Here is a 27,568-nt window from a genome sequence, read left to right as displayed (position 1 = left end):
TTTTTTTAAGTATAGCTTCATTTAAACTATCTTTAGGTGACAACTTCTTAAAATAGTTTGAAACGTTTTAAAGTTTTTCATGAAACTGTTTTATCGGTGAAGAGCTTTGCATTAATATTTGAAACGATTTGAAAACTAACACCTAAATTATTAAAAACAATACAATTACCAGGGTTGCTAAAGGTTATTTGAATTTTTTTCCAGGTTTTTGAAAGTACAAGATTTTTGGTCCATTTCTAGTATAAAACTAAATTTAAAGTTATGAATGCTACTGTAATGATATTTATAATGTGTTTTTTATTAAAAGAAAATCTAAATAACACAAAAAAAATTTGTATATGATGGATTTTTTATTTAGTCTAAGTTTCGTTAATTTACATGTAAAAAATGTTTATAATTTCAGTTTTTTAGTGATTTGTTCAAAATTTCAGGTTTTTTAAATTCAAGGCTCTTTTTTTTTCCTGTATTGTCAAGTTTCAGGTATTTCTATGTTTTTTGGCAACCCTGTATTACAACAAAAAACACGCTTAAAACTAAACTTAAAAATAAGCAAATTTTTTTTTGCGTACTATGAAAATTTTTATAGTTTATAGTTGCTATATAGACTTAAAACTTTAAGCAAAGTTAATCGTTGATTTATGTATTAAACTTACTTGTTTAAAGTTGTGCTTTAATGAAATGATATATAGAAATAAAACACAAATTAAAACTAAGTTCAACACCTTACTTGAACTTATACAAATGCTTTAGAACTAATTGTAAATTGTTATAGTAATTTTATGTTTATTATTTATTTACATACCATAAGACATATAAGTATATAATTAATATAAGTAAAACATTGTTTCAATATCATACAAACTAAATAACAGTTTTCAAATTATTCAAACTGTTTACTCCTGTCTTTTTTTTTCAAATTATAGTGACCTTTACATTTATATTGTCATCATATTTAAAAATTAATGAAAATAAATACAAATTTAAATATTAAACCAACCTTGTGTGCTTATGTTGCGACTTGTTCCTGTGCCTAGATGCTGATTGGTTGCTGGTTTCCATAGCAACCGATGACGTCATGGTGTTGTCATCACCGTGGTCACTCTCGCTTGATATGGTGATAACTGACCCCCCTCCGTTGACCGGCGAATCAGATATGAGGATCCTGTTGCCCTGGTGATGATTACCATGGTGATTGTGGTGGTTTCCATGGTTACTGTGGTTGTTGGACCTTCTGGTTGTTTTTGAAGTGGACGGTTGTTGGTGATGCGATCTGAGAAAAATAAATTTTCAAGTTCAAATAAGTACTTAATGGTTGTCACTCTTGAAAAAAAAAACTAGCTTGAGTCAGCCTGAGTTTATTAAAATTTTTTAAATAATAATATTATTATTTAGCTTAAAAATTAAAAAAAAATACTGTTCATCAAGTTAAAATACTTAAAAATACTAAAATAACAACAAAAAAATTTAATAAAAACAAATTCATAAAATTAATTTTAAAAAGTTATCCTAATGTCTAGAAAAGAAAACAAGCCTTAGTTTTTCAAAAAAGTTCAAACTAGCTTGAGATAACCTGTGTGTGTGGCAATCCTGATACTTGATAGCAACCATAATTACTTTTTGTACTCAAATTGGACAATTAAAAGAAATTTTACCATGGAAACAAGGGCTAGCAAAAATCGGGCTAACTAAGTTGGGTGAGCATTAACATTGCACGGGTTAGATTTTTGCATTTGTAGCTTGTTTTAAGGTTCAGGGATAGATACGAACGGTTCAGAATTTTGGTTTGGCATCCGAGTTTAGGACTTATATTTTCGGGTCAAAATTAGGTGTTGAACTTACGAGGCAAAATGTGTCACCCTGAGCAAAATTGCCAACAACCCAACAGTTTTAATTTTTATTTGAAGTCATGAAAACAAAACTTTCAAAAACCAACCTGGTGGCATTGGAAGCTGGATTCTGAACCGTCTTCGGGATCTGCTGCTGCAACTGCGCCTGCTGCTGGGCCATCAGCTGGTTGTGGTGCTGCATCTGCTGCTGCTGCAACGCTTGCGACTGCAACGCCGTCTGCTGCACCATCGCCGACTGCTGCTGCTGCATGGCCAGGTTGTGCTGCAGCTGGGCGGCGGCGTCCATGTAGTAGTTCTGCCTCCTGTTTCAAAACGGGGGATTTTAAGACACGAGGCTCAAACGTCGTGTAAAAGAGTCGACTGTGCAACAAACGGTTGAACTAAACAACAACAAAAAAATGTTGGTGTGTCAAAAATTTCTCCTGATTTAAAATAGCGGAGTTTACAATATGAGACTACATATTGCTCATGAGTAAATGTCTAAAAGAAAATTAAAACAAAACTAATAAACTAAAAAAGAGTTCTATATGGAAAGTTTTCAAGTTGAGACTGAAGAAGTATAACAATTATTCGTTAGTGAGTTTTTGAATCATTTACTACATGATTAATCAGGATTTTTTGAAAGTTAAACGAAATTTTTATTGTGAATACTTTTTACTGAAAGCATATATGTTACCACTTTCTTGTCGCAACATTTAGCTAAATATATCTTTTAGGTACATGTTACATAAAACTCTATTATAGAAACTACGACTGCAATGGTTGAAAAGTAAAAATTAATGACTTTTGTACAAAATAACTTAGTATCAAATCTAAAAACTCGGATACTGATTAAAAGTATCAATTAAATATGTTGTAAAAGTTTTAACGTTTTTATGGCTTGTATACTGACTAGTACAACTTATTTCACTACTTATTTTTTGTTGTATATAAATTTATGTTTTACACCAAAAACACTGATGAAAGAAATAAAACATTTTCGTACAAACTAAAGCTGGTCACATTCAAAAGTCAACATTAAATTCTCAATTATATATGCTGCAAAATAAAACAATAAACTACTTTTAGTTAAATTTTATAGCAGCCCTGCAGTACAGTGCTTATTCACTTATCCGGGCGCTTACTTATCCGGACAGTTTCGGTCAGAAGAAAATTCAAAAAATATTTAATAGTAAACACATAGTTTCATTCAAAAAGTTTCACAACTTTTGAAATTTTATGAGTTTTCTGCTGAAAAACGTGGAAAAACTATAAAACAAACGTCTATTATTTCTTATTTTAGTAAAACTTTCAATAAAAACTAGTTTGTTAGGAGTGATATGTTTCCTTAAATTGACTTTAAACTTTGTCAAAGTTTCCCGTTTTCTTTTTGTCTGTTTTTTTTTAATTAAAAAAAAGTCTTTTATTTCGTTTAAAGAGATATCTTTACAATTTTTTTGCTTTTAAAGATAAACTTAATTTATATTTTCTATTAAACAAAAATTGATATTTTTTAAAATGAATAGTTAGGGCAGGTGGAATTGCAAATGATGAATTTTACTTGCTTGACCCTCAAAAAACTTATAAAGTTGCAGAGGGTTAGTAAGTCTGATGTTGTTATACCATAAAAAATAAATTAATTAATTAACCTAAAGTTTAGCTTTTATCATTTATCATTTTATTATATATTACTCATAATTACTATATATTTGTTTTTACCATAAACTTTTTATATGCATTGCATTATATGCAGCAAATATATTATTATACGGAAAAAATGAATTTTTGCAGTTACCCAGATTTTTAGTTATCCGGACAGGTTTACAGAAAAATTTTGCCCAACGTGTCCGGATAAGTGAATAAGCACTGTACCGACTAATGCAAAAACATTTTACAAAATAAAGAAATCTACCAAAAAATTTACAAACAAAAAATATTTCCAAAAACACTACGTTTAAACTAATTTATAGCTTTTCTACCAATAAAAACAATTTATTTTTAAATAATTTTCAAAAACTAACACTAGTCTCTCCATGTTGGTCACCAGCGGGTTGAAGGGTTCAGCCACTAGAGGGGGCGCCGCGAGGAAATTGGGGTACAACGGGGGTTGGGGGAAGTACCTAAGAGAGTCCAAGTATGCCTGGTCCAAAAACGTCTTGTGCTGTTGAAAAAGAGCATTGAAAAATGATTGTTTTGGTAAAATGTCTAAAATTTTTTAGGTAAGTTGCATTTGTTTCACTTTTGCAAGAGAGGACACTTTCGCACAGGTTGATTTTTTTTATTGACTTTTTTTTTTTTTTTTGCTATCACTCTTACCCCTAACCCTTTACCCTCGGTCGGTAATTTTTTTTTAAACTGTGTTTTGTTATTTATAATTTACTTTTGCATACTCCTATTTTTTAAATAATTTTAATTAGGTATATATTTTTTTTTCTAACACTGTTACCCCTAACCCTTACCCTCGGTCAGTAACTATTTTTTCTTTTTGTTTTTTTATTAGTTTATTTATTTCTATTTTTTCTAGTTTATTTTTTGAAATTTTTTCATTTTTTTACTATTACTGTTACCCTTAACCCTTACCCTCGGTCGATTTTTTATATTTTATTAATTAGTCTTTTTATATATGTTTCTTGTTATGTTATTATTGTCTTAAATTTGATAAGCCTGGTCCAAAAACGTTTTGTTGTGAAGTGAAATCAGAATAACTAATCAGTTTTATAGACATCGACATGTGTCTTATTTTTGTAAATATTAAAGTTTACCATACAAGTGTTTTTAAACTACAATTTTTAGGAATGCATTAGAATTTATGTTAAAAAGAAATAATGTAAATAAATAAGTGTATTGAAATTTTGATTTGAACACTGTTAATGAGAAATAAAATTAAATACACTGATTAGTTTAATAAATATCTCAGTAACAAAAAGTCGACTTAACCTTATTGACTTTTTTATTATTTTTATATAACAATTATTTTTTGTTTTTTCTAGACATATTTGTTTGAGAAATTCATTGAAAATATTTCCTTTTAATTGTGACAAATTTAAATACCATTTGAATCATTTTATTTCTTAAATTTAACTATTTTCGATTTTATTTTAATTCAAAATAAATTTATTGTTTTGTAAGTAAAAATCTGGTATTGTATAACAAATAATAAATCAAATTAATTCTTTTTACATTCTGCCAGTTAGTTTTTATTTATATGTGTTTAATGTTAAACCAAAACAAAACTAATTTGAAATATATAAACTTATTTAATCATTAAATGAGTTAATAAAACTTTACATTGAGTCATTCTTTGTATAAACAATAAAACGTACACAGCTTTAAAATACTGATCTTACATAAACAGATTTAAAATTCAACTTAAAAAGTTACATAAAAAAATTAGCTGTAGATGTAATTCAATGTACTTAGTTTTGCTAAACTGTGAAAAAAAACTCAATTTTTAAAGTTTTAAATAAATTGTTACTAATGTAAGTGTTGTTTTTTATACACGTAACTCTGAAGTTAGTTTTTTATTGTTTATTAAATTGTTTAATACTTTTGCTTTGCTTTAACTTAATATTTTTTAACTGTATTTTAAAATAATTAAATATTTTTTCTTCTAGAATTTATTTCTATTTCATACTTTTACATCGCTTTTATTCGTTAATCTATTATTATTCTTATATATTTTTAAAATACTTTTCGTCAACACTTTTCTAATTAATTTAAAATAAAATAAATATTGACAACTACTTTATTTCAATAGTTTAAACTAAAGTTTAGAAAATAAATGCTGTAATTTTTTAAATTTACGTTTTAAATACTGTAAGTATAATAAAAGTTTTATAGTACATGAAAATTAGTATGTAACTTGATTTTTAATGTTGTTGTTAACATAATAATAAGAAAAACTTGAACAAAAGTTTTGAAAATTTTAATTGTTGAATTGATAATGTATGTTTTTTTTCAAAAATTGGTTTTTCAATACTTTTAAAAAGATTAACTATATTCAATTTACAATTTAGTTGAACAATATTTTAAAAACAAGTTGTGATTGAAATTTTGATATGAAATTTTGTTTTAACTGAAATTTTAGCATTGAATTAGCTTCAGTTAACTACTTATTTATATTTATATGTAACATATATTATACTATTACTTTATTTATATTTTTATAACAACAATATATTATTTGAAACTTAGGCTGTAACACTGATGCAGATAACTTATTTATTATTTTATTAATTCTATTTACTTGAAATTGATTTTGTAGCGATGATAACTATAATACTTATAGCTATTACTTATATATTACTTAGTTAAACTTATCCATATCATAATAACATTTACTTGTTGTTGAGGTTGAACCATTTATACAAACTTATACCTTTATTTATTTATTTACTTTACTCACTTGAAATTGGGGTCAACGCATTGACACAGACGCAGATAATAAATATATATTTATTTATCTGTTATCATTATTTATTTTTATTTACTTGAAATTGAGGTTGTAGCATTGACATAGATATATATACTTTTTTATCATTTTATTTATATTTATCATTTATTTTATTATTACTAACTTGAAATTGAGGTTGTAGCATTGACACAAATATATACACTTACTTATTTTATATTTATTAACTATTATTATTTTATTATTACTCACTTGAAATTGGGGTTGAAGCATTGACACTGCGGCTTGAACTTTCAGTTGATTTTGAACGAATTCGTTGCTTTGTTGCCTGCAAATAACGAAAAGTATTAACTTTTTTACATATTAGAAACTCTGTGCTTACTCGAGTATTATAAAACAGTTTCAAAAATGTCATGGTCGTATTCAGGTCAAACTACACTGAAAGCTCTAAAGTAGTAACAACATTCACAGAGTTTATATGTTGTAAAGTATTAACAAAACTTTTTTTTTGTTTACTATTGTGCACACTTACAAAACATTATTCTCAAACAACTAGTTCAAATGTTAAAATTATATGTACTTTTTACACTTTACATAAAAAGTAACTTTAACCATTTTTATTTATTAAAAAACATATATGTATATATATATATATATATATATATATAAGATGTAACGTTATAAGGCGTTAAATCCTGGAGATCCTGATAAGCTAAGCTTATCGGAATGTATATCACAGATGTTCTTGTGCTAAAACTTTATTCCGACTAACGGCGTTTCACTGCTCTCAAATAAATTTAAGAACAGATCTACGGAGTCTATAAAATGTTAACACACAACATTTGTGTGTTAACATTTTATAGACTCCGTAGATCTGTTCTTAAATTTATTTGAGAGCAGTGAAACGCCGTTAGTCGGAATAAAGTTTTAGCACAAGAACATCTGTGATATATATATATATATATATATGTATATATATATATATATATATATATATATATACTAACAAAAAATACTAAAAGGGAGTTAGAAAACAAAGCCCAAAGCATTACTTACTTAAACTTCAAACACATACAAGTAAGAAGGAAAAGTTTTTCAAACAACTTTGATAGATCGTAAACTTCAGTGTTAATTTGGAAGTTTGAAATAAAACATATCGCAAGTTTCAATTAACCAACATTCTCAACTTAATTAAGCCGAATGGAGAGATTGTCTATCTTAATGTTTATCATTGATTAAATGCTTAGTATGGGTGTCAATCACGTAACTTTTAAAAGTTTCCAGATAATTTTGCTGGAATTATTTGAACTTAAATTTGGATATGATAAATGTAATCAAGCGAAGAAACTTAATAGCTTGGTTTGATTTAAAAACTTAGTTAGAAGTTTTAAAAAAGTGTTTGTCTTTCATATTTTAAAACACACAAGTATGCAAAAATTTCTTGTAACCAGAAATAGCTTTTATAACTTCGAAACCAAAATAGTTTACACCAAAGTAAATGAGATAACTAATCTATTTGGATTCAACTTTTTTTGAAAAACGTTAACAGACTGTTTTTAAGCTTTTAAGCAGCATTAGAACAAATTCAATCAAAAGTTTTATAAAACTGCAAAGCATAAAAGGCAAGCGACTTTGCAATGCAATTAAACTGTTCATGTTCAAATAATTACTAAATGCAAGCTGTGTGTGTTCGTTTGTGTGCGTAACAAAACATAAAACTACACAAAAGTTAAACACAGCTTCATACACGGGAACAATTTATTTTTAACTTCACAACAAGCACTCCTTTAAAACATCAGCTTTTCAAATTAAATTTAAATAATTCATTAGACTCAAATGTATTACATAAAGTGACTTTTGTACAACAATAAAAAGTACGTTACTTTTTTCTATAATAAAAATTTTAAAACTATTATGTTTTCAACAAAAATAATACGTTTTTTAGTTCAATCCTCTAACAAAATGGCAGTTTTTTTTTACAAAAAAGCTAATAACTTAATAGCATTACATGTTTTTGTACTTTTTGTATTTTCTCCTTTGTCGAATTTGAATGTGTTTTATGCTTAACAATTGGTGTGTGCTAACTTACAACTGCTTAATTAAAACAATTTCCTTATATATACTTTTCAGCTTTTGCTTCAGCTATATGTTGCTTTTTCTATATCAAACATGGTTTTGGTTTACAACAACATTGGCTTTTAAATTAAAAACAAGATGAATTTTCTCTAGAAAAAAAATGAGAAAATAAGTTTTATTTATTGGTTGAAAGACCACATATTTTTTTAAAAGTGTTAACATCAAAATACATTTAAAACTTCTTTGGAAATCACAACTTACTTGTTTAAATACGAAATAGTCTGATACAAACATGATATACCCACTTTTTTAAAACAATGTTATGATACACTTGAAACTAGTTTAAGAGTTACAAATCAATTTCTTAAATGTCACACAAATCTTGAATTACATTTCAATTAGCTTTGGTGATTCAATTCAGCCTACGTCAGCACATTCCTATCTAATGCTTATGAAACTAACCAGCATAAAACACGCCACAATAACTATGAACATGTTAAAAGACACTAGCAAACAGCGTAGCAGATTATAAAGTATGAAATTTCTTATGCTATTCAATGCAATTTTTCATAACAAGAGTGTATGCATATAGTTGTTTTGCTGTAAACAGAAATTTGGCGGTTGATAAAAAATAATTTCTTGATAGGTATATAGTGTGCACTTCTAATCAAAAGCTGATGTTTCATTTTCATAATCTAATAATTAATACTTTAGTCTAGAAATGTACCTCGATAAAAAATAGTAGCAAACCTCAAACTGTTTAAATGCATAAAAAACTCTAAACATATATTTAAACACTGTTTCTTTTTTCGCTATCAATTTTTTGAATTAACTAGCTTAAATATTAGTAATATATCAAACGGCATAAATCTAAAAATTTTAGATTTTGAACAAGAACACGTTCCTATTTAATATAAAAAAGCCTGTTTAACTATGAAAGAAGTGTAAAGGCTAACATGAACATATGCTGAATAATCTTATTAGAACTGACTGTTCTATTTAGTGATGAAACAAGCACAGTTATCTTTAAATTGAAAAATACTCAGTAACAGTAAGAAACAAGTATCTAAACAAAATTTAACAGTTTTTAGCAGTACTCAACAGAAAATAGACCCGCTTATTTTTCTAATAACTTGTTAATTTCCAAAAAATAATTTAGCTTGATTTTATGCGTTGAAATGATAATGTGTACAAATATTTTTATTAATTGATGAAAACTAACGTTGCTTGGTTGTATGCGTTGAAATAAGTTGGTTGGCTTTTCGGAATTACTTGATTGTGTAAGTACTGTGGCTGAAAATTAGAAATAATAATTTAATACTAGATAAATATATTTTCAAAAAATCAGTTTTACTCTAAATTATAAAAAATAGAGTTAACTTGAAAAAATTAAAACAATTAAAAATAGTTTTTCAAAACAGGCAATCTTAAACATAAATAAAATAATATATAAATACCTTTTAAGTTTAATAATTTATTGTTGAAATCAATTTTAAATACAAAAATATAATAAATTTAGAACTTAGAACAGATTACAATTAATTAAACACACTTTACTAATGTAAATAATTTTCTTGTAAATCATTATATTTATAAAGTAAAATATCATTTGTTTCCACACTAAATACTTTTAAATATGATTTTTTCAAAACTTATTATAAACACTTTACTTCTTTATTATTCATAGTAGATGAATTTATTAATATTAAATTTAATTTAGTATTAAACATTAGCTTAACATGTCAATACTTTACTTACTTTAAAAAATCTAATTTTCTTAAACAGTTCTAATAACATTTATATTAAATACTTGGAATCTTACCCATTGGGCTTTTAAAAAAAATATGTCTGATTTATTTGCATCTTTATCACTTTTTGAATCAAAAATAAAATAGCTAAATACCTGTTGGGCTTGTTGGAACAAATTGCTCGTAGACGGTTGTTGCAGTTGTTGATTTTTATTTTGTGAATTGTTGTTGCAAGGACCGTGGCAAACTTGCATCGCTTCTCCACTTTGCTTGTAACTAAAAATTTAAACGTGTTTTGTAAAAAAAAATAATTGCTTGTAAATAAGTTATAGTTAAATATTTAATACTTGTATCTAACAATAAAATTATTTTTGTAATTATTAAATAAAATACTCATGATAATGCCTCTAGGTTTTGTTTGTAACTATAATACTAAACACTTGACACCACTGGCTAATACAAATATTTTAAAACATTCAATTAATTTTTTGTCACTGTAAAACAAAATATTTTTTGTATTTATTAAATAAAATGTTATTAATAATGAAGTTATTTATACAGCTTTTTACGTAGGATTAGACTTTTTCTAGCAAAAAATTAGTGTGAAATCAGTATTCTTTTTAAACTACAATATTCACAAAGAATCAGTTAAAATGTAATATGTAAGTTTAACAGCTAGCATATTTTAACCTACTATATTAAAAACTAGTTAAACCTAGTTTTGAGGAAGTGGCAACGTCGGTTAACATGATAAATTCCACAATTTATTTTTCTAAAATATCAAACTTTTTTAAATGACAAATTATTTCAAAAACTAGACTAAACAACATAAAAATTACTGTATTCGTCTTTATCATAAAAAGTAATAAACGTTTTAATACAAATAAAACAAACTGTATAGCATCAATGCTTTTGTGCTTGTTCTTATTTAACCAACTGCCCACCATCCAAATTATTGTACTAAAACAATAAATTTTTAAAATCAAAACCAACTAAATGGCGTCGAGGTTGCTGTGCTTGTTCTTGCTCAGATGCTGCATCGTGACGAAGTTGTACTTGAGCGCGTCGCTGGGAGTGATGCGCATGGCCGGGTCCAACGTCATCATCTGACGCAACAGTGAGAGGAACTCGTGCGCGTCGCAAGCCTCCATGTTCCTGTGCATCGAGTCTATGGTGGGCGGGTGCGTCTGTTCGAGTATATATTATTTGTTAAAATTATTATTTTTTATTTATAATGTCATTTATGCTTTCATAACCATGAAATTGTTTGGTGAGTGGGTCTGTTCTGTAAATATCTTTTACAGGGTTTCCCAAAGTGGGCCAAGCGGCCTCTTGGGGGCCATGAGTTTATAATTTGAAACTTACACTAGATGTTCTGGAGTTGTCGATGTAGAGCAAAAAAAATGTTTTAGGTGCTTTTAGAGGTAGTTTTATAAGTTATCTTGTTGAGGGGCCATAGCTTTTTATACTTATTTAAAGGGGGCCATTTGAAAAAAAAATTGGAAACCCTGACCTATTATAATACATTTATTACTATCTGACGTGAATGGGTGCTGGAAAAAAATATTATTTATCAGTTAAACTATTTATGATCCCGTGTTCTCGTGCATGCGGTCTGTGGTGGGTGGAATATTTATTTTTTATTATTTTCATGTCGCTTAATACTCTTAAATGTTTGCTTTTTCATGTGCGGCTACCAGCTGGTTGAAAACTGGAAAGTTCCTTGAAACCGCAGTTGCCCAGTTTTGAATTTTTCAATCTAACTGCTATAAACTGATCTGCGCTGTAATACAGGGGTCGGCAGCCTTATGTGACTCGCGGGCCAATTTTCTTAGAAAAATTTGCTCGTGGGCCGCACTATTTAGAAAAACATCTTTGAGGGCCGCATTTATCTTTAAAAAATTCTAGTAATCAATAGAAAAATAATATTTAAAATCATAACTATAACAAATTAAGTAATATTATGATATAACATATGATCTGCGCTTAGATCGTATAGTTTCGACGAGTCAAGATTATGCTTCACCAAAGGAAACTCAACTACAATGAATTAAGTCAGAGCATCCGTTTAAACGTATTTGTTAAAAAGCATGCTTCAAGCAACCGTTTTAATTTCGTACTATTCAAAATAAAACTGTATGAACCACTAAAGTTTGCGTTTGAATGTAAGAACTGTTTGTAGCTTAAAATAAATTTAAAAAAACATACTTAAGTTTTATCATTAACATTTACATTTTACATAAAATGTTTTCAAAATATCACGTTACATATAAAAGTAATTACATATATACAATATCTAAAAACAAAATAAATGTTCATCCAATTTTCCAATTAAAGAGATTTAAATTAAATAATATAATTTATATCAAAATACTTATAATTTTATGAAAATAGCCAGTGGCGTTTAGATAAATAATTACTAAAATAAATGTTACGTACAAACTTATCAAAATACGTACAAATTTTAAACCAAGTCATTAAAAATGTTTACTAGTATAATATATCACTAAACATTAAAAATATCTATGCATTTACAAACGTTTTTGAAATTTAAAAACAATTTTTATTTAAATTACATTTGTTTTTATATACTAGCTAACAAACTATTAATTTTTTCTTACGTACATAATCTGCTGACTAAAAACTGATTTTAAATTTCATGTTTTTGTTTTAGATTACGTCAATATAGAGAAGTATTAATTCTCAAAAGGTCTTAATTCATTATTTTTTGTTACTTTTGCAACGAATGTACATAGTACAAAAGAATTATTTATTTTAAAAATGGGTTTTGTATTTCAAACTAACTCTTGTTGATTAAAACTTGAAATTTTATGAAACTAATTCAGCAGTAAGATAACTTGAATACTAATTTTATAAAAAGTTTATTTTAATAATTATTTTTAAGTTTTGTTTAAAATTAACTAGTAAGATATTTGTGATGATTATAGTGTTAAAGTTTAGATTACCAACTTTGAATTTGTTAAAATACCGATTTGTTAAAAAATTAGATAAAACTAAAATTCATACCGATAAAACGTAGTATTATTACAGTGGCATTTTTATTTTTGGTTTATAACATGTTTATTTAAAATTTATATGTTTAAATCGTGTATAAACAGTTTAGAATACTTACTTAAATAACAATTTAATTATTTTTTAAGTGATGAACTTTAATTATTATGCTAAAAACTAGTTTATTGTGTATTTTTTACTGAGTAAATGGTAATAGGCTACTTATCAAGTTTTACATTTTTAACTTTAAAACAGAGTTGCCACTCGTTTTTTAATTTTTTTCAAGGTTTTCAAAAGTACACATTTTTGGGTCTATTTTTAGATTAAAGTAAAATTTAAGGTAAGAAACAGTGTTAAATAGTATAAAAACATTGAAAAGATACTGTAAAGCTATTTTAAATATGTTTTTTGTTAGAAAACATTTTGATGATGACAAAAAAATTTATCTATAAGATAGATTTTTTGTGACAAATCGAAATTTTACTTCTTAACATGTTGAAATTGTTGAAAACTCCAGGTTTTTTTCAAAATTTTTCAAATTCTAGGTTTTTCCAGGTATTTTTTGCCTAAATTGTCAAATTCCAGGTTTTTCCAGGTAAAGTGGCAACCCTGTTACAAGTTGTTTATTACATTATAATATATCAAAAAAGATCAATTTGTATACCTATACTAAAAGTAACTTTTTTTTTAGTTCACTACAACTTTTAACTTCAACTTACTTTTATTTGATTACCTAATATTAAAATAAAATTTAGCATTTTATGAAAATATATTTTAACTGTACCATTGCGAATGTATAGGTATAAAAATCAAACTCTATACTATCTTTTAAACATCTTCCAAATGGCAATGATAAATAATAAAACTTGAGTATAACTAACATTACTTTTTATATTATCAATAAATTTAATTAGAACTACATTATCTATTAAACTATAAATTTGATTTAAATTGGTTACAACATATTTTAGTGTTAATATCTTATAAACATTAAAACCATTTTACAAGATAATATCTAAACATTCAAGAGTTTAAAGTCGATGTTTTTTATAAATTCAAGTATTCATGACTTAAATTAATAAAAACCTTAATAACCTGGTCTAAGCATTGCAATCTATAATTTGTACTAAAACATTAGTTATCTTTTATAACCTTAACAGTATAACCTAAACATTTCAATCTGTATCCTATATTAATAAAATCAATTATCTGAAATAACCTTAATTATATAATCAAGTATTAAAATATATGTATTTCAACTTTATTTGTAAAAAAAAATCCAATTAACCTTAATAATATCATCTAGGCATTGAAATCTATATTTTCTGTTTTCTTTACTGAAGTTCGCTTGCTTCAAGTCAATTTCCATTTCACGAGCTGTCTTCAGTCTGCATAAGGTGTTAGAATAATAATAAATCACAAAGAAAACATTATAAACTAATTACGAAAAGCTTTATTTATTTTAAAAACTATTGAAAGCTGTTCAATTTGTATTGCACCACCAGCGTAGAATTTGTTCTAATTCATATATGTATTAGCTGCAAACTACATTGAAATACTGTCGAGATATTTAAATCAAAATAAAAAGAAAAGAAAATTAAAACAAACCTGCTTATCAAACTGCGTAATATTAAACTACATGTGTAGGACTAAACAACTTACCTTTTCGCAGTTAAGGAACAAGATAAAAACAAATTAATAAGATCAAAGTTATTACAACAACAACCGAAAGCTAATCTTATTTATACCTTTACCCACTTAATGAATATAAATAAAACTAATATAGAGTTATTGAAGCAAATAAAGTAAAATTTATTTACACCTGTACCCAGTAGACAACTATTAACAGAAAAAAAATTATTTGTGAAACTAAATTATACCTGTACCCGGTGTAGTTGTCCTGCAGGGTCACGGAGGTGGGGTCGGTTTGCGGGTTGGAGGTGAAAAACCGGGAGGATTTCTCCCCGCGCTGCAGCATGTGTTGGGAGGGGAATCCCTGCGTTTCCACTATGAACCGAATCTGTTGAATGGCGAATTTGAGTTGAGTGAAAATGCAAGACGTTGGTAATTTAATTGGGTTTCCACTTTAAAACGAATCTTTTGGACGGTGAATTTTTTAAAAGCTGAAATAATGAGATGTTGGCAATATAAATGGATTTTCACCATAAAACCGGAGTTGTTGAATTGTGAACTATTAAAATATATATTTTATACTTTATATTTTTGGTTGTAAACAAAAATTTATAAAAGCATAAAACAAACACAAATTCGGTTTATAGTAGTTTAACTGTTTAGAAGTAAAGGAATACAAACCAAAGAAACTCCACAGAGGGCCTTAGCTGTTGTGGAAAAGCAAGCGTTAAAAGTTTAATGTTATTTAAGGGCATAGGGGGGGGGGGGGGGGGTAAACACCCTTTTTTGGTTTTTGATCTTATTTTATATAGTTTTTACTAAGCTACAAGATGCTTTTTACAGATTTTAAAAAATCAAAATAGTTTTTGAGATATAGCCGGTCAAAGTCAAAGCCGACAAAAGGATCCTTATGGGAGGCGCAAACTAAAACGGCAAAAATAGACTATTTCACTAAAAATCTATCTTCTCCTACGTTTTTTGAGATAACTACCTCAAACTTTCAGGAAATGTTCCTTGATATATTTAGAAAATTCTGTCGGAAGGAATTTTTCAAAAAAATAAAAAATAAAATTTTTATATATAAAATAAACAAAAAAAACAGTTTTTTTATTGAATTTTCTAAATACTGCAAGGAACATATCCTGAAAATTTGAGGTAGTTATCTTAAAAAACGTAGGAGGAGATAGATTTTTAGTGATTTCTAGTTATTTGACGTTTTAGTTTGCGCCTTCCATAAGGATCCTATTGTTGCCTCTGACTTTGACCGGCTATATCTTAAAAATTATTTTGAATTTTTTAAATCTGTAAAAAGCATCTTGTAGTTTAGTAAAAACTTTATAAAATAAGATCAAAAACCAAAAAAGGGTGTTTACCCCCCCTATGCCCTTAAACAACTAGTTTGTTTTTTTAAAGATTAAATATAATCAATGTAGAAATTTTTAGTGATGAATAAAGTACATCATTATAGATGCACTTCCACTTTGGACCTATTCTGTTGTGAAATTTCATGGGAAATATTGATTATATAAACTACAAGCTATTTAGTTATTTGTTAATACAAGCTAGACATCGCTAGCCACTTGAAACTGTGCAGAAAAACTGTTATTTTAAATACATCTTGATTATCTGGATTTGTGTTAACCTTAATGGTGCTGATTGTTTATTTTCGTTTAACTTGTTTAACTAATCAATAAAATATCAAAAAAAATGAGACAGTCGATAAAATATAAAATTACACACATACCTGGTCATATTCTGAAGACCCCGGGTAGAGGGGCTGCCCCAAATACAGCTCGGAAGCAACGCACCCCAACGACCACATGTCAATCTTCTCGTCAAACCCCAATCCCAAGATCACTTCGGGTGCTCTGTAAAATTAATATTCCAACTTAAACATTTATTTAATTAAACACTTCATCAAACCCCAATCCTAATGCTAATATAAGTTCGGGAGCCCGATTAAAAATTTAATTTAATTACATTTTTAAATTATATATAATTTTTCAATCAAACGCCAATACTAAGATAACTTTAGGAGATCTACAAAACAATATTTTTAATTTTAAATATCTATGATCTCTTAGCTAAAACCTCTATTAGCAAACGACTAACTTTTTAATTTTTTACACCTTTGTTTAATTAATTTAAACGTGTCTATCGTTTTGTCAGCGTACTGAAATCACTTCAGGGTGTCTATAAACTCTACACTTTAATTGCAACCACTCATCTATCTTTTTATCAAATGTTATTGTTGAGAACAGCTCGAAAGTTATATGAGGGTTTGTTTTTAGATATTTTTAAATCAAAAATTGTCTTAGAACAAAAAGGTGATAGTGAAAGTTAAAAATAAAGGTATAATTTTATTTAGATTTCACAGTTGAATAACAATTAGTAAACTATCTACACAAGTTTCGTTATTCAGTTTAAGTTTATTTTTTCAACTAAACGCGTTTATCAACTTATCCAAACGATTTCTGGAAACCTGTACTTTCAACAAGTTTTCAAACACTGAATAGTTGCATAAAAAGCTAATGTTAACAACAACTAAACTAAAATAAACATTTATTAACTTTTAACAACAAACATATCTATAATATTTTGATAAATAATGTCTAACTAAGTGACTCTGATGCAGCATATCAACAACTTTAAAACAAATTAAAAACAAAAAAAAAACTTACTTTAATAAAAATTAAAAACCTGTAATATTTAGGTTGAATGTAAGCCTGATTAAGGGTATTATCAAGTTTAAATTAAAAAATCAATTAGATAATAAAAACATATTAAAATCAATCCTGTAATATATTTATTGCATGTTTGTTTGATGAATGGAATTATTAACCTATTAACAAATTTAACAAATAAAATTTAACCTGTAGTATCTGGATTGCAGGTATGTCTGATGCAAGGAATTATTAACTTTAAAAAATATAATTAACAAATAAAATTCAACCTGTAGTATCTGGATTGCAGATATGTCTGATGCAGGGTGTTATCAACTTTACTGGCGCTGCCGAAGTCGATCACCTTGACTTTGCACGGCTGTGTTTCAGGGTTGACGAGCATGATGTTCTCGGGTTTCAGATCGGCGTGGATCAGGCCCAGTTCCCGCAGTTTGAACAGCGCTGTTAATACCTGAAATGTATTTTTTTAATGTGTTGTTATAAAGAATAAACGCTGACAGGTAAAATTTGCATTTTAAAATTCCGAGTTTTAGTGATGTTTCAAATACCTAGATGTTTGTAAAAAAAGGAGTTAAAGATTTGAATTAAAAATTATATTTTTTAAACATTTCTAAATTTGAACAAGGCTTTTAATACATAGGATGGTTATTTAAAACTAAGAAAACACGAATAAAAAAATTAACACCAAAAACATAGTTTGAATTATGCTAAAAGTACCTGGATAGATATTTGTAAAGTTTTAGAAAAAAAATAGAAGTTTAACAACTCTTTAAAAAAAACTTGATAAAAGGTCAACTTTTATTATTCTAACTAAGCACGAATCACTAAAAGATTTTTTTGTTAAAAGGAACCTTACAAGTTATATAAAATATAGTACAGATAAGTATGTATACTGAAAAAAAAATATATATGAAAATGATCAAATCATGCTACATGGGTTTGATCTGCTAGTAAATGAATACAAAACCCAAATTGACTACAAAAATTACATGAATAAATCTTTATTTAAATAAATAAAAAGGAAAACCTGCTGTATGAGGTTAACGTATAAAAAAGTTTTAAAAAAAATATAAATAAATAATTCCCTAACAAATAAACCAAGCTTGCTGAATGATAGGTCTTATCTACTCGTCTAAATAAAACATAAAACTACTGATTTACTTTATTATCTTTCAATCAAACCTTCACCTGCCTAACTGGTTAATATTTTATTTCATCTGTACAGGGTTGCCACTCGCTTTTTCAAATTTTTTTTCCAGGTTTTCCAAATTTTTTCCAGGTTTTTAAAAGTACACATTTTTGGGTCTATTTTTAGTTTTAAGTTAATTTTTATTTAAGAAACTGTCTTAAATAGTATAAAAATATTGAAAAGATACTGTAAAGTTACTTTAAATGTGTTTATTAATAAAAAAAAAATTGATGATGACAAAAAATCTTAATAACATGATAGATTTTTTGTGTCTAAACAAAATTTTACAACTGAAAATGTTAAAATTATTAAATATTTTAGATTTTTCCAGGTTTTTTGATCAAAATTCCAGGTTTTTCCAGGTTTCCAGGTAAAGTGGCAACCCTGTCTGTATTTACTTTAGCAAATATACAAAACAAATATAAAATTCTAATAAAAACAAATACCTGCTGGATGATGGGCCTGATCTGCTTGTAGTTCAATATAAATATAAAACAATAATAAAATTCTGATAAAAACAAATACCTGCTGGATGATGGGCCTTATCTGCTTGTAGTTGAGCAAATATACAAAACAATAATAAAATTCTAATAAAAACAAATACCTGCTGGATGATGGGCCTGATCTGCTTGTACTTGAGTAAATATATAAAAAAATAATAAAATTCTAATAAAAACAAATACCTGCTGGATGATGGGCCTGATCTGCTTGTAGTTCAATATAAATATAAAACAATAATAAAATTCTAATAAAAACAAAAACCTGCTGGATGATGGGCCTGATCTGCTGGTAGTTCAATATAAATACAAAACAATAATAAAATTCTAATAAAAACAAAAACCTGCTGGATGATGGGCCTGATCTGCTTGTAGTTGAGTAAATATATAAAACAATAATAAAATTCTGATAAAAACAAATACCTGCTGGATGATGGGCCTGATCTGCTGGTAGTTCAATATAAATACAAAACAATAATAAAATTCTAATAAAAACAAATACCTGCTGGATGATGGGCCTGATCTGCTTGTAGTTGAGTAAATATATAAAACAATAATAAAATTCTAATAAAAACAAATACCTGCTGGATGATGGGCCTGATCTGCTGGTAGTTCAATATAAATATAAAACAATAATAAAATTCTAATAAAAACAAAAACCTGCTGGATGATGGGCCTGATCTGCTGGTAGTTCAATATAAATACAAAACAATAATAAAATTCTAATAAAAACAAAAACCTGCTGGATGATGGGCCTGATCTGCTGGTAGTTCAATATAAATACAAAACAATAATAAAATTCTAATAAAAACAAAAACCTGCTGGATGATGGGCCTGATCTGCTTGTAGTTGAGTAAATATATAAAACAATAATAAAATTCTAATAAAAACAAAAACCTGCTGGATGATGGGCCTGATCTGCTGGTAGTTCAATATAAATACAAAACAATAATAAAATTCTAATAAAAACAAATACCTGCTGGATGATGGGCCTGATCTGCTTGTAGTTGAGTAAATATATAAAACAATAATAAAATTCTAATAAAAACAAATACCTGCTGGATGATGGGCCTGATCTGCTGGTAGTTCAATATAAATATAAAACAATAATAAAATTCTAATAAAAACAAAAACCTGCTGGATGATGGGCCTGATCTGCTTGTAGTTCAATATAAATATAAAACAATAATAAAATTCTAATAAAAACAAAAACCTGCTGGATGATGGGCCTGATCTGCTTGTAGTTCAATATAAATACAAAACAATAATAAAATTCTAATAAAAACAAATACCTGCTGGATGATGGGCCTGATCTGCTTGTAGTTGAGTAAATATATAAAACAATAATAAAATTCTAATAAAAACAAATACCTGCTGGATGATGGGCCTGATCTGCTTGTAGTTCAATATAAATACAAAACAATAATAAAATTCTAATAAAAACAAATACCTGCTGGATGATGGGCCTGATCTGCTTGTACTTGAGCAAATATCTAAAACAATAATAAAATTCTAATAAAAACAAATACCTGCTGGATGATGGGCCTGATCTGCTTGTAGTTCAATATAAATATAAAACAATAATAAAATTCTAATAAAAACAAATACCTGCTGGATGATGGGCCTGATCTGCTTGTAGTTGAGTAAATATATAAAACAATAATAAAATTCTAATAAAAACAAAAACCTGCTGGATGATGGGCCTGATCTGCTTGTAGTTCAATATAAATACAAAACAATAATAAAATTCTAATAAAAACAAATACCTGCTGGATGATGGACCTTATCTGCTTGTAGTTGAGTAAATATATAAAACAATAATAAAATTTTAATAAAAACAAATACCTGCTGGATGATGGGCCTGATCTGCTTGTAGTTGAGTAAATATATAAAACAATAATAAAATTCTAATAAAAACAAATACCTGCTGGATGATGGGCCTGATCTGCTTGTAGTTGAATATAAATATAAAACAATAATAAAATTCTAATAAAAACAAAAACCTGCTGGATGATGGGCCTTATCTGCTTGTAGTTGAGTAAATATATAAAACAATAATAAAACTCTAATAAAAACAAATACCTGCTGGATGATGGGCCTGATCTGCTTGTAGTTTAACAAATATATAAAACAATAATAAAATTCTAATAAAAACAAAAACCTGCTGGATGATGGGCCTGATCTGCTTGTAGTTGAGTAAATATATAAAACAATAATAAAATTCTAATAAAAACAAATACCTGCTGGATGATGGACCTTATCTGCTTGTAATTGAGTAAATATATAAAACAATAATAAAATTCTAATAAAAACTAATACCTGCTGGATGATGGGCCTGATCTGCTTGTAGTTGAATATAAATATATAAAACAATAATAAAATTCTAATAAAAACAAATACCTGCTGGATGATGGGCCTGATCTGCTTGTAGTTGAATATAAATATAAAACAATAATAAAATTCTAATAAAAACAAATACCTGCTGGATGATGGGCCTGATCTGCTTGTAGTTCAATATAAATATAAAACAAATATAAAATTCTAATAAAAACAAATACCTGCTGGATGATGGGCCTGATCTGCTTGTAGTTGAGTTAATATATAAAACAATAATAAAATTCTAATAAAAACAAATACCTGCTGAATGATGGGCCTTATCTGCTTGTAGTTGAGTAAATATATAAAACAATAATAAAATTCTAATAAAAACAAATACCTGCTGGATGATGGGCCTGATCTGCTTGTACTTGAGTAAATATATAAAACAATAATAAAATTCTAATAAAAACAAATACCTGCTGGATGATGGGCCTTATCTGCTTGTAGTTCAATATAAATATAAAACAATAATAAAATTCTAATAAAAACAAATACCTGCTGGATGATGGGCCTTATCTGCTTGTAGTTGAGCAAATATCTAAAACAATAATAAAATTCTAATAAAAACAAATACCTGCTGGATGATGGGCCTTATCTGCTTGTAGTTCAATATAAATATAAAACAATAATAAAATTCTAATAAAAACAAATACCTGCTGGATGATGGGCCTTATCTGCTTGTACTTGAGCAAATATATAAAACATAATAAAATTCTAATAAAAACAAATACCTGCTGGATGATGTGCCTTATCTGCTTGTACTTGAGCAAATATCTAAAACAATAACAAAATTCTAATAAAAACAAATACCTGCTGGATGATGGGCCTGATCTGCTTGTACTTGAGCAAATATCTAAAACAATAATAAAATTCTAATAAAAACAAATACCTGCTGGATGATGGGCCTGATCTGCTTGTAGTTGAATATAAATATAAAACAATAATAAAATTCTAATAAAAACAAATACCTGCTGGATGATGTGCCTTATCTGCTTGTACTTGAGCAAATATCTAAAACAATAACAAAATTCTAATAAAAACAAATACCTGCTGGATGATGGGCCTGATCTGCTTGTAGTTGAATATAAATATAAAACAATAATAAAATTCTAATAAAAACAAATACCTGCTGAATGATGGGCCTGATCTGCTTGTAGTTGAGTAAATATATAAAACAATAATAAAATTCTAATAAAAACAAATACCTGCTAGGTGATGGGCCTTATCTGCTTGTACTTGAGCAAATATCTAAAACAATAATAAAATTCTAATAAAAACAAATACCTGCTGAATGATGGGCCTGATCTGCTTGTAGTTCAATATAAATATAAAACAATAATAAAATTCTAATAAAAACAAATACCTGCTGGATGATGGGCCTGATCTGCTTGTAGTTGAGTAAATATATAAAACAATAATAAAATTCTAATAAAAACAAATACCTGCTGAATGATGGGCCTGATCTGCTTGTAGTTGAGTAAATATATAAAACAATAATAAAATTCTAATAAAAACAAATACCTGCTGGATGATGGGCCTGATCTGCTTGTAGTTGAGTAAATATATAAAACAATAATAAAATTCTAATAAAAATAAATACCTGCTGGATGATGGGCCTTATCTGCTTGTACTTGAGCAAATATCTAAAACAATAATAAAATTCTAATAAAAACAAATACCTGCTAGATGATGTGCCTGATCTGCTTGTAGTTGAGTTAATATATAAAACAATAATAAAATTCTAATAAAAACAAATACCTGCTGGATGATGGGCCTGATCTGCTTGTAGTTCAATATAAATATAAAACAATAATAAAATTCTAATAAAAACAAATACCTGCTGGATGATGGGCCTGATCTGCTTGTAGTTGAGTTAATATATAAAACAATAATAAAATTCTAATAAAAACAAATACCTGCTGGATGATGGGCCTGATCTGCTTGTAGTTCAATATAAATATAAAACAATAATAAAATTCTAATAAAAACAAATACCTGCTGAATGATGGACCTTATCTGCTTGTAGTTGAGTAAATATATAAAACAATAATAAAATTCTAATAAAAACAAATACCTGCTAGATGATGTGCCTTATCTGCTTGTACTTGAGCAAATATCTAAAACAATAATAAAATTCTAATAAAAACAAAAACCTGCTGGATGATGGGCCTGATCTGCTTGTAGTTCAATATAAATACAAAACAATAATAAAATTCTAATAAAAACAAATACCTGCTGGATGATGGGCCTGATCTGCTTGTAGTTGAATATAAATATAAAACAATAATAAAATTCTAATAAAAACAAATACCTGCTGAATGATGGGCCTGATCTGCTTGTAGTTCAATATAAATATAAAACAATAATAAAATTCTAATAAAAACAAAAACCTGCTGAATGATGGGCCTGATCTGCTTGTAGTTCAATATAAATATAAAACAATAATAAAATTCTAATAAAAACAAATACCTGCTGGATGATGGGCCTGATCTGCTTGTAGTTGAATATAAATATAAAACAATAATAAAATTCTAATAAAAACAAATACCTGCTGAATGATGGGCCTGATCTGCTTGTAGTTCAATATAAATATAAAACAATAATAAAATTCTAATAAAAACAAATACCTGCTGGATGATGGGCCTGATCTGCTTGTAGTTCAATATAAATATAAAACAATAATAAAATTCTAATAAAAACAAAAACCTGCTGGATGATGGGCCTGATCTGCTTGTAGTTGAGTAAATATACAACAATAATAAAATTCTAATAAAAACAAATACCTGCTGGATGATGGGCCTGATCTGCTTGTAGTTGAGCAAATATATAAAACAATAATAAAATTCTAATAAAAACAAATACCTGCTGAATGATGGGCCTTATCTGCTTGTAGTTGAGTTAATATATAAAACAATAATAAAATTCTAATAAAAACAAATACCTGCTGGATGATGGGCCTTATCTGCTTGTACTTGAGTAAATATATAAAACAATAATAAAATTCTAATAAAAACAAATACCTGCTGGATGATGGGCCTTATCTGCTTGTACTTGAGTAAATATACAAAACAATAATAAAATTCTAATAAAAACAAATACCTGCTGGATGATGGGCCTGATCTGCTTGTAGTTGAGTAAATATCTAAAACAATAATAAAATTCTAATAAAAACAAAAACCTGCTGGATGATGGGCCTGATCTGCTTGTAGTTGAGTAAATATACAACAATAATAAAATTCTAATAAAAATAAATACCTGCTGGATGATGGGCCTGATCTGCTTGTAGTTGAGCAAATATCTAAAACAATAATAAAATTCTAATAAAAACAAATACCTGCTGAATGATGGGCCTTATCTGCTTGTAGTTGAATATAAATATAAAACAATAATAAAATTCTAATAAAAACATATACCTGCTGGATGATGGGCCTGATCTGCTTGTAGTTCAATATAAATATAAAACAATAATAAAATTCTAATAAAAACAAATACCTGCTGGATGATGGGCCTGATCTGCTTGTAGTTCAATATAAATATAAAACAATAATAAAATTCTAATAAAAACTAATACCTGCTGGATGATGGGCCTGATCTGCTTGTAGTTGAGTAAATATATAAAACAATAATAAAATTCTAATAAAAACAAATACCTGCTGGATGATGGGCCTGATCTGCTTGTAGTTGAATATAAATATAAAACAATAATAAAATTCTAATAAAAACAAATACCTGCTGGATGATGGGCCTGATCTGCTTGTAGTTGAATATAAATATAAAACAATAATAAAATTCTAATAAAAACAAATACCTGCTGGATGATGGGCCTGATCTGCTTGTAGTTGAATATAAATATAAAACAATAATAAAATTCTAATAAAAACAAATACCTGCTGGATGATGGGCCTGATCTGCTTGTAGTTGAACAAATATATAAAACAATAATAAAATTCTAATAAAAACAAATACCTGCTGGATGATGGGCCTTATCTGCTTGTAGTTCAATATAAATATAAAACAATAATAAAATTCTAATAAAAACAAATACCTGCTGGATGATGGGCCTGATCTGCTTGTACTTTAGCAAATATACAAAACAATAATAAAATTCTAATAAAAACAAATACCTGCTGGATGATGGGCCTGATCTGCTTGTAGTTCAATATAAATATATAAAACAATAATAAAATTCTAATAAAAACAAATACCTGCTGAATGATGGGCCTGATCTGCTTGTAGTTCAATATAAATATAAAACAATAATAAAATTCTAATAAAAACAAATACCTGCTGGATGATGGGCCTGATCTGCTTGTAGTTGAATATAAATATAAAACAATAATAAAGTTCTAATAAAAACAAATACCTGCTGGATGATGGGCCTGATCTGCTTGTAGTCGAACCTGTTGCCGGGCAGCTGCTTGGCGTAGTCGTACAAGTTCTTGCCCAGCAGTTCGAACACGAGGCACGTGTGGTCGTGGTGGGTGAACGTCTCGTACGCCTGCACCAGGTTCCACTTCTCCGCGTCCACCTTGCCCAGGATGTTCAGGATTTGCACCTGTGAGATGTTGATAGTCAGTAATAATTTGAATATTTGTTATTTGAATGAGTCTGTTAAGATATTTGTAAGTATAATGACTTTATTTCTGAACAACATTTATTATCTTTATTTATGTTCAGGATTTGTACCTGTCAGATGGATATTTGCTTGTAATTTATATCAATTCGTAAAATTAAATAGTTAATTGAATACTTGTTTATAATTTTCAGTGTAAGTTTAGGCCCAGTATGTTCAAGATTTACAACTGTGAGATGTTAATAGTTTATTTAAAACAATAATATTATTAGTTATTTGAAGGTTTGTTGTTTTTTCAGGTGGATTTACATCAATTTAAAGTTTTAGTATTTACTTAGATCAGGGTTTCCAAAGTGGGCCAAGTGGCCCCCTTGGGGGCCATGAGGTCATTATTTGAAACTTACTTTAGATATTCAGGAGTTGCTGATGAAGAGCAAAAAAAAAGGTTATAAGTTTTTTTATGGTAGTTTTTGAGTAATCTTGGTACAAGGGGGCCATAACTTTTTAATTTATTTAAAGGGCGCCATTTGAAAAAAAGTTTTGTAAACCCTGATCTAGATAATTCTTGTTAATGTCAATGTCAGTATAACTTTGGGTTAACATATGTTCAGTGTGTGTACCTGTTAGACGGATTTTTAGTTGTAAATTGTACTAATTTCAAAAGTTAAGTAGTTATTTGAATACTTTTTTTTAATTTTTACTATTTGAGAATGCCCAATACGTTCAGGATTTGAACCTGTTAAACAGATAGTTTTTTTTTCACAAAAATTTAGTCTGACTAAAAATATTTAAAACTTTTCAATCACAAAACTCTTCGCATGGCATTTAAAATAAAACAGATTAATACAAGCTTTCTTTGCAATTAACGCTATTTCACGTACAAGTTACTTTCAATTTAAAAACAGTTTTAACACAAACCTCAATTTGTCCCTGCCTGATGTAGGAGGGTTGGTTTTTCAGTATCTTGACGGCGTACAGCTCGTTTGTGTTCGTCTTCCAACATTTCACCACCTGACCGAAAGTACCTCTGCCCAGGAACTCCAGCACGTGGTATACACCCGAATCAGATTTCAATTCCTGAAAATTTATTAAATAATTAATACAATAAAATTGTTAATAAGTGGTACACACCCGAATCAGATTTCAATTCCTGAAAATTTATTAAATATTTAACTTGATTAAAAAAATATTTTCAATACGTGGTACACATTAGATTCCGATTTCAATTCCTGATAATATATCAAATAATCAGTATAATTAATAATAATAAGTGTTACACACCTAAATCTGATTTCAAATCCTTAAAAAAAAAGTAATATTTTATTGTGATCTTATAACTTGTTTATCCTGAATAACTCCAAAAACATGCTTTACACCTGAATTTGATTTAAATTTCACAAAATTTATCAATTGTAACAATGTTTTCTCAATAAATAATTACTAATCAAAATTAAAACATTGATACAAACCAACACTTTTAAAAAGCTAGAAGATGATCAATTTAATACAACCATTTGTTTAAAATATTTGTAGAAAATTGT

General features: G+C 27.5%; 1 protein-coding gene across 2 annotated transcripts in view; it reads right to left on the bottom strand.

The window, feature by feature from the left end:
- LOC145839601 (uncharacterized) overlaps positions 1-27,568 on the bottom strand; it is a 41,800-nt gene that overhangs the window by 6,561 nt on the left and 7,671 nt on the right. The window contains exons 3-15 of one of the 2 annotated variants that reach the window (XM_082947225.1): positions 26,946-27,104; positions 25,818-26,009; positions 17,659-17,840; positions 16,450-16,573; positions 14,954-15,093; positions 14,362-14,461; positions 11,055-11,248; positions 10,217-10,337; positions 9,536-9,606; positions 6,490-6,565; positions 3,848-3,987; positions 1,934-2,149; positions 998-1,270 (exon numbers count right to left, since the gene is read on the bottom strand). In XM_082947225.1, the coding sequence (XP_082803351.1) occupies positions 998-1,270; positions 1,934-2,149; positions 3,848-3,987; positions 6,490-6,565; positions 9,536-9,606; positions 10,217-10,337; positions 11,055-11,248; positions 14,362-14,461; positions 14,954-15,093; positions 16,450-16,573; positions 17,659-17,840; positions 25,818-26,009; positions 26,946-27,104 (1,988 nt within the window). Of the gene's footprint in view, positions 1-997; positions 1,274-1,933; positions 2,150-3,847; positions 3,988-6,489; positions 6,566-9,535; positions 9,607-10,216; positions 10,338-11,054; positions 11,249-14,361; positions 14,462-14,953; positions 15,094-16,449; positions 16,574-17,658; positions 17,841-25,817; positions 26,010-26,945; positions 27,105-27,568 lie in introns of both variants that reach the window. The other variant, XM_082947226.1, reaches the window with a different exon arrangement.

Source organism: Thalia democratica, chromosome 6 (genome assembly GCF_965202585.1).
Source record: "Thalia democratica chromosome 6, ktThaDemo2.hap1.1, whole genome shotgun sequence".
Lineage (NCBI taxonomy): Eukaryota > Metazoa > Chordata > Thaliacea > Salpida > Salpidae > Thalia > Thalia democratica.
Note: the sequence above shows the minus strand (reverse complement) of the source record. Positions and strands in the feature narration are given on the sequence as shown.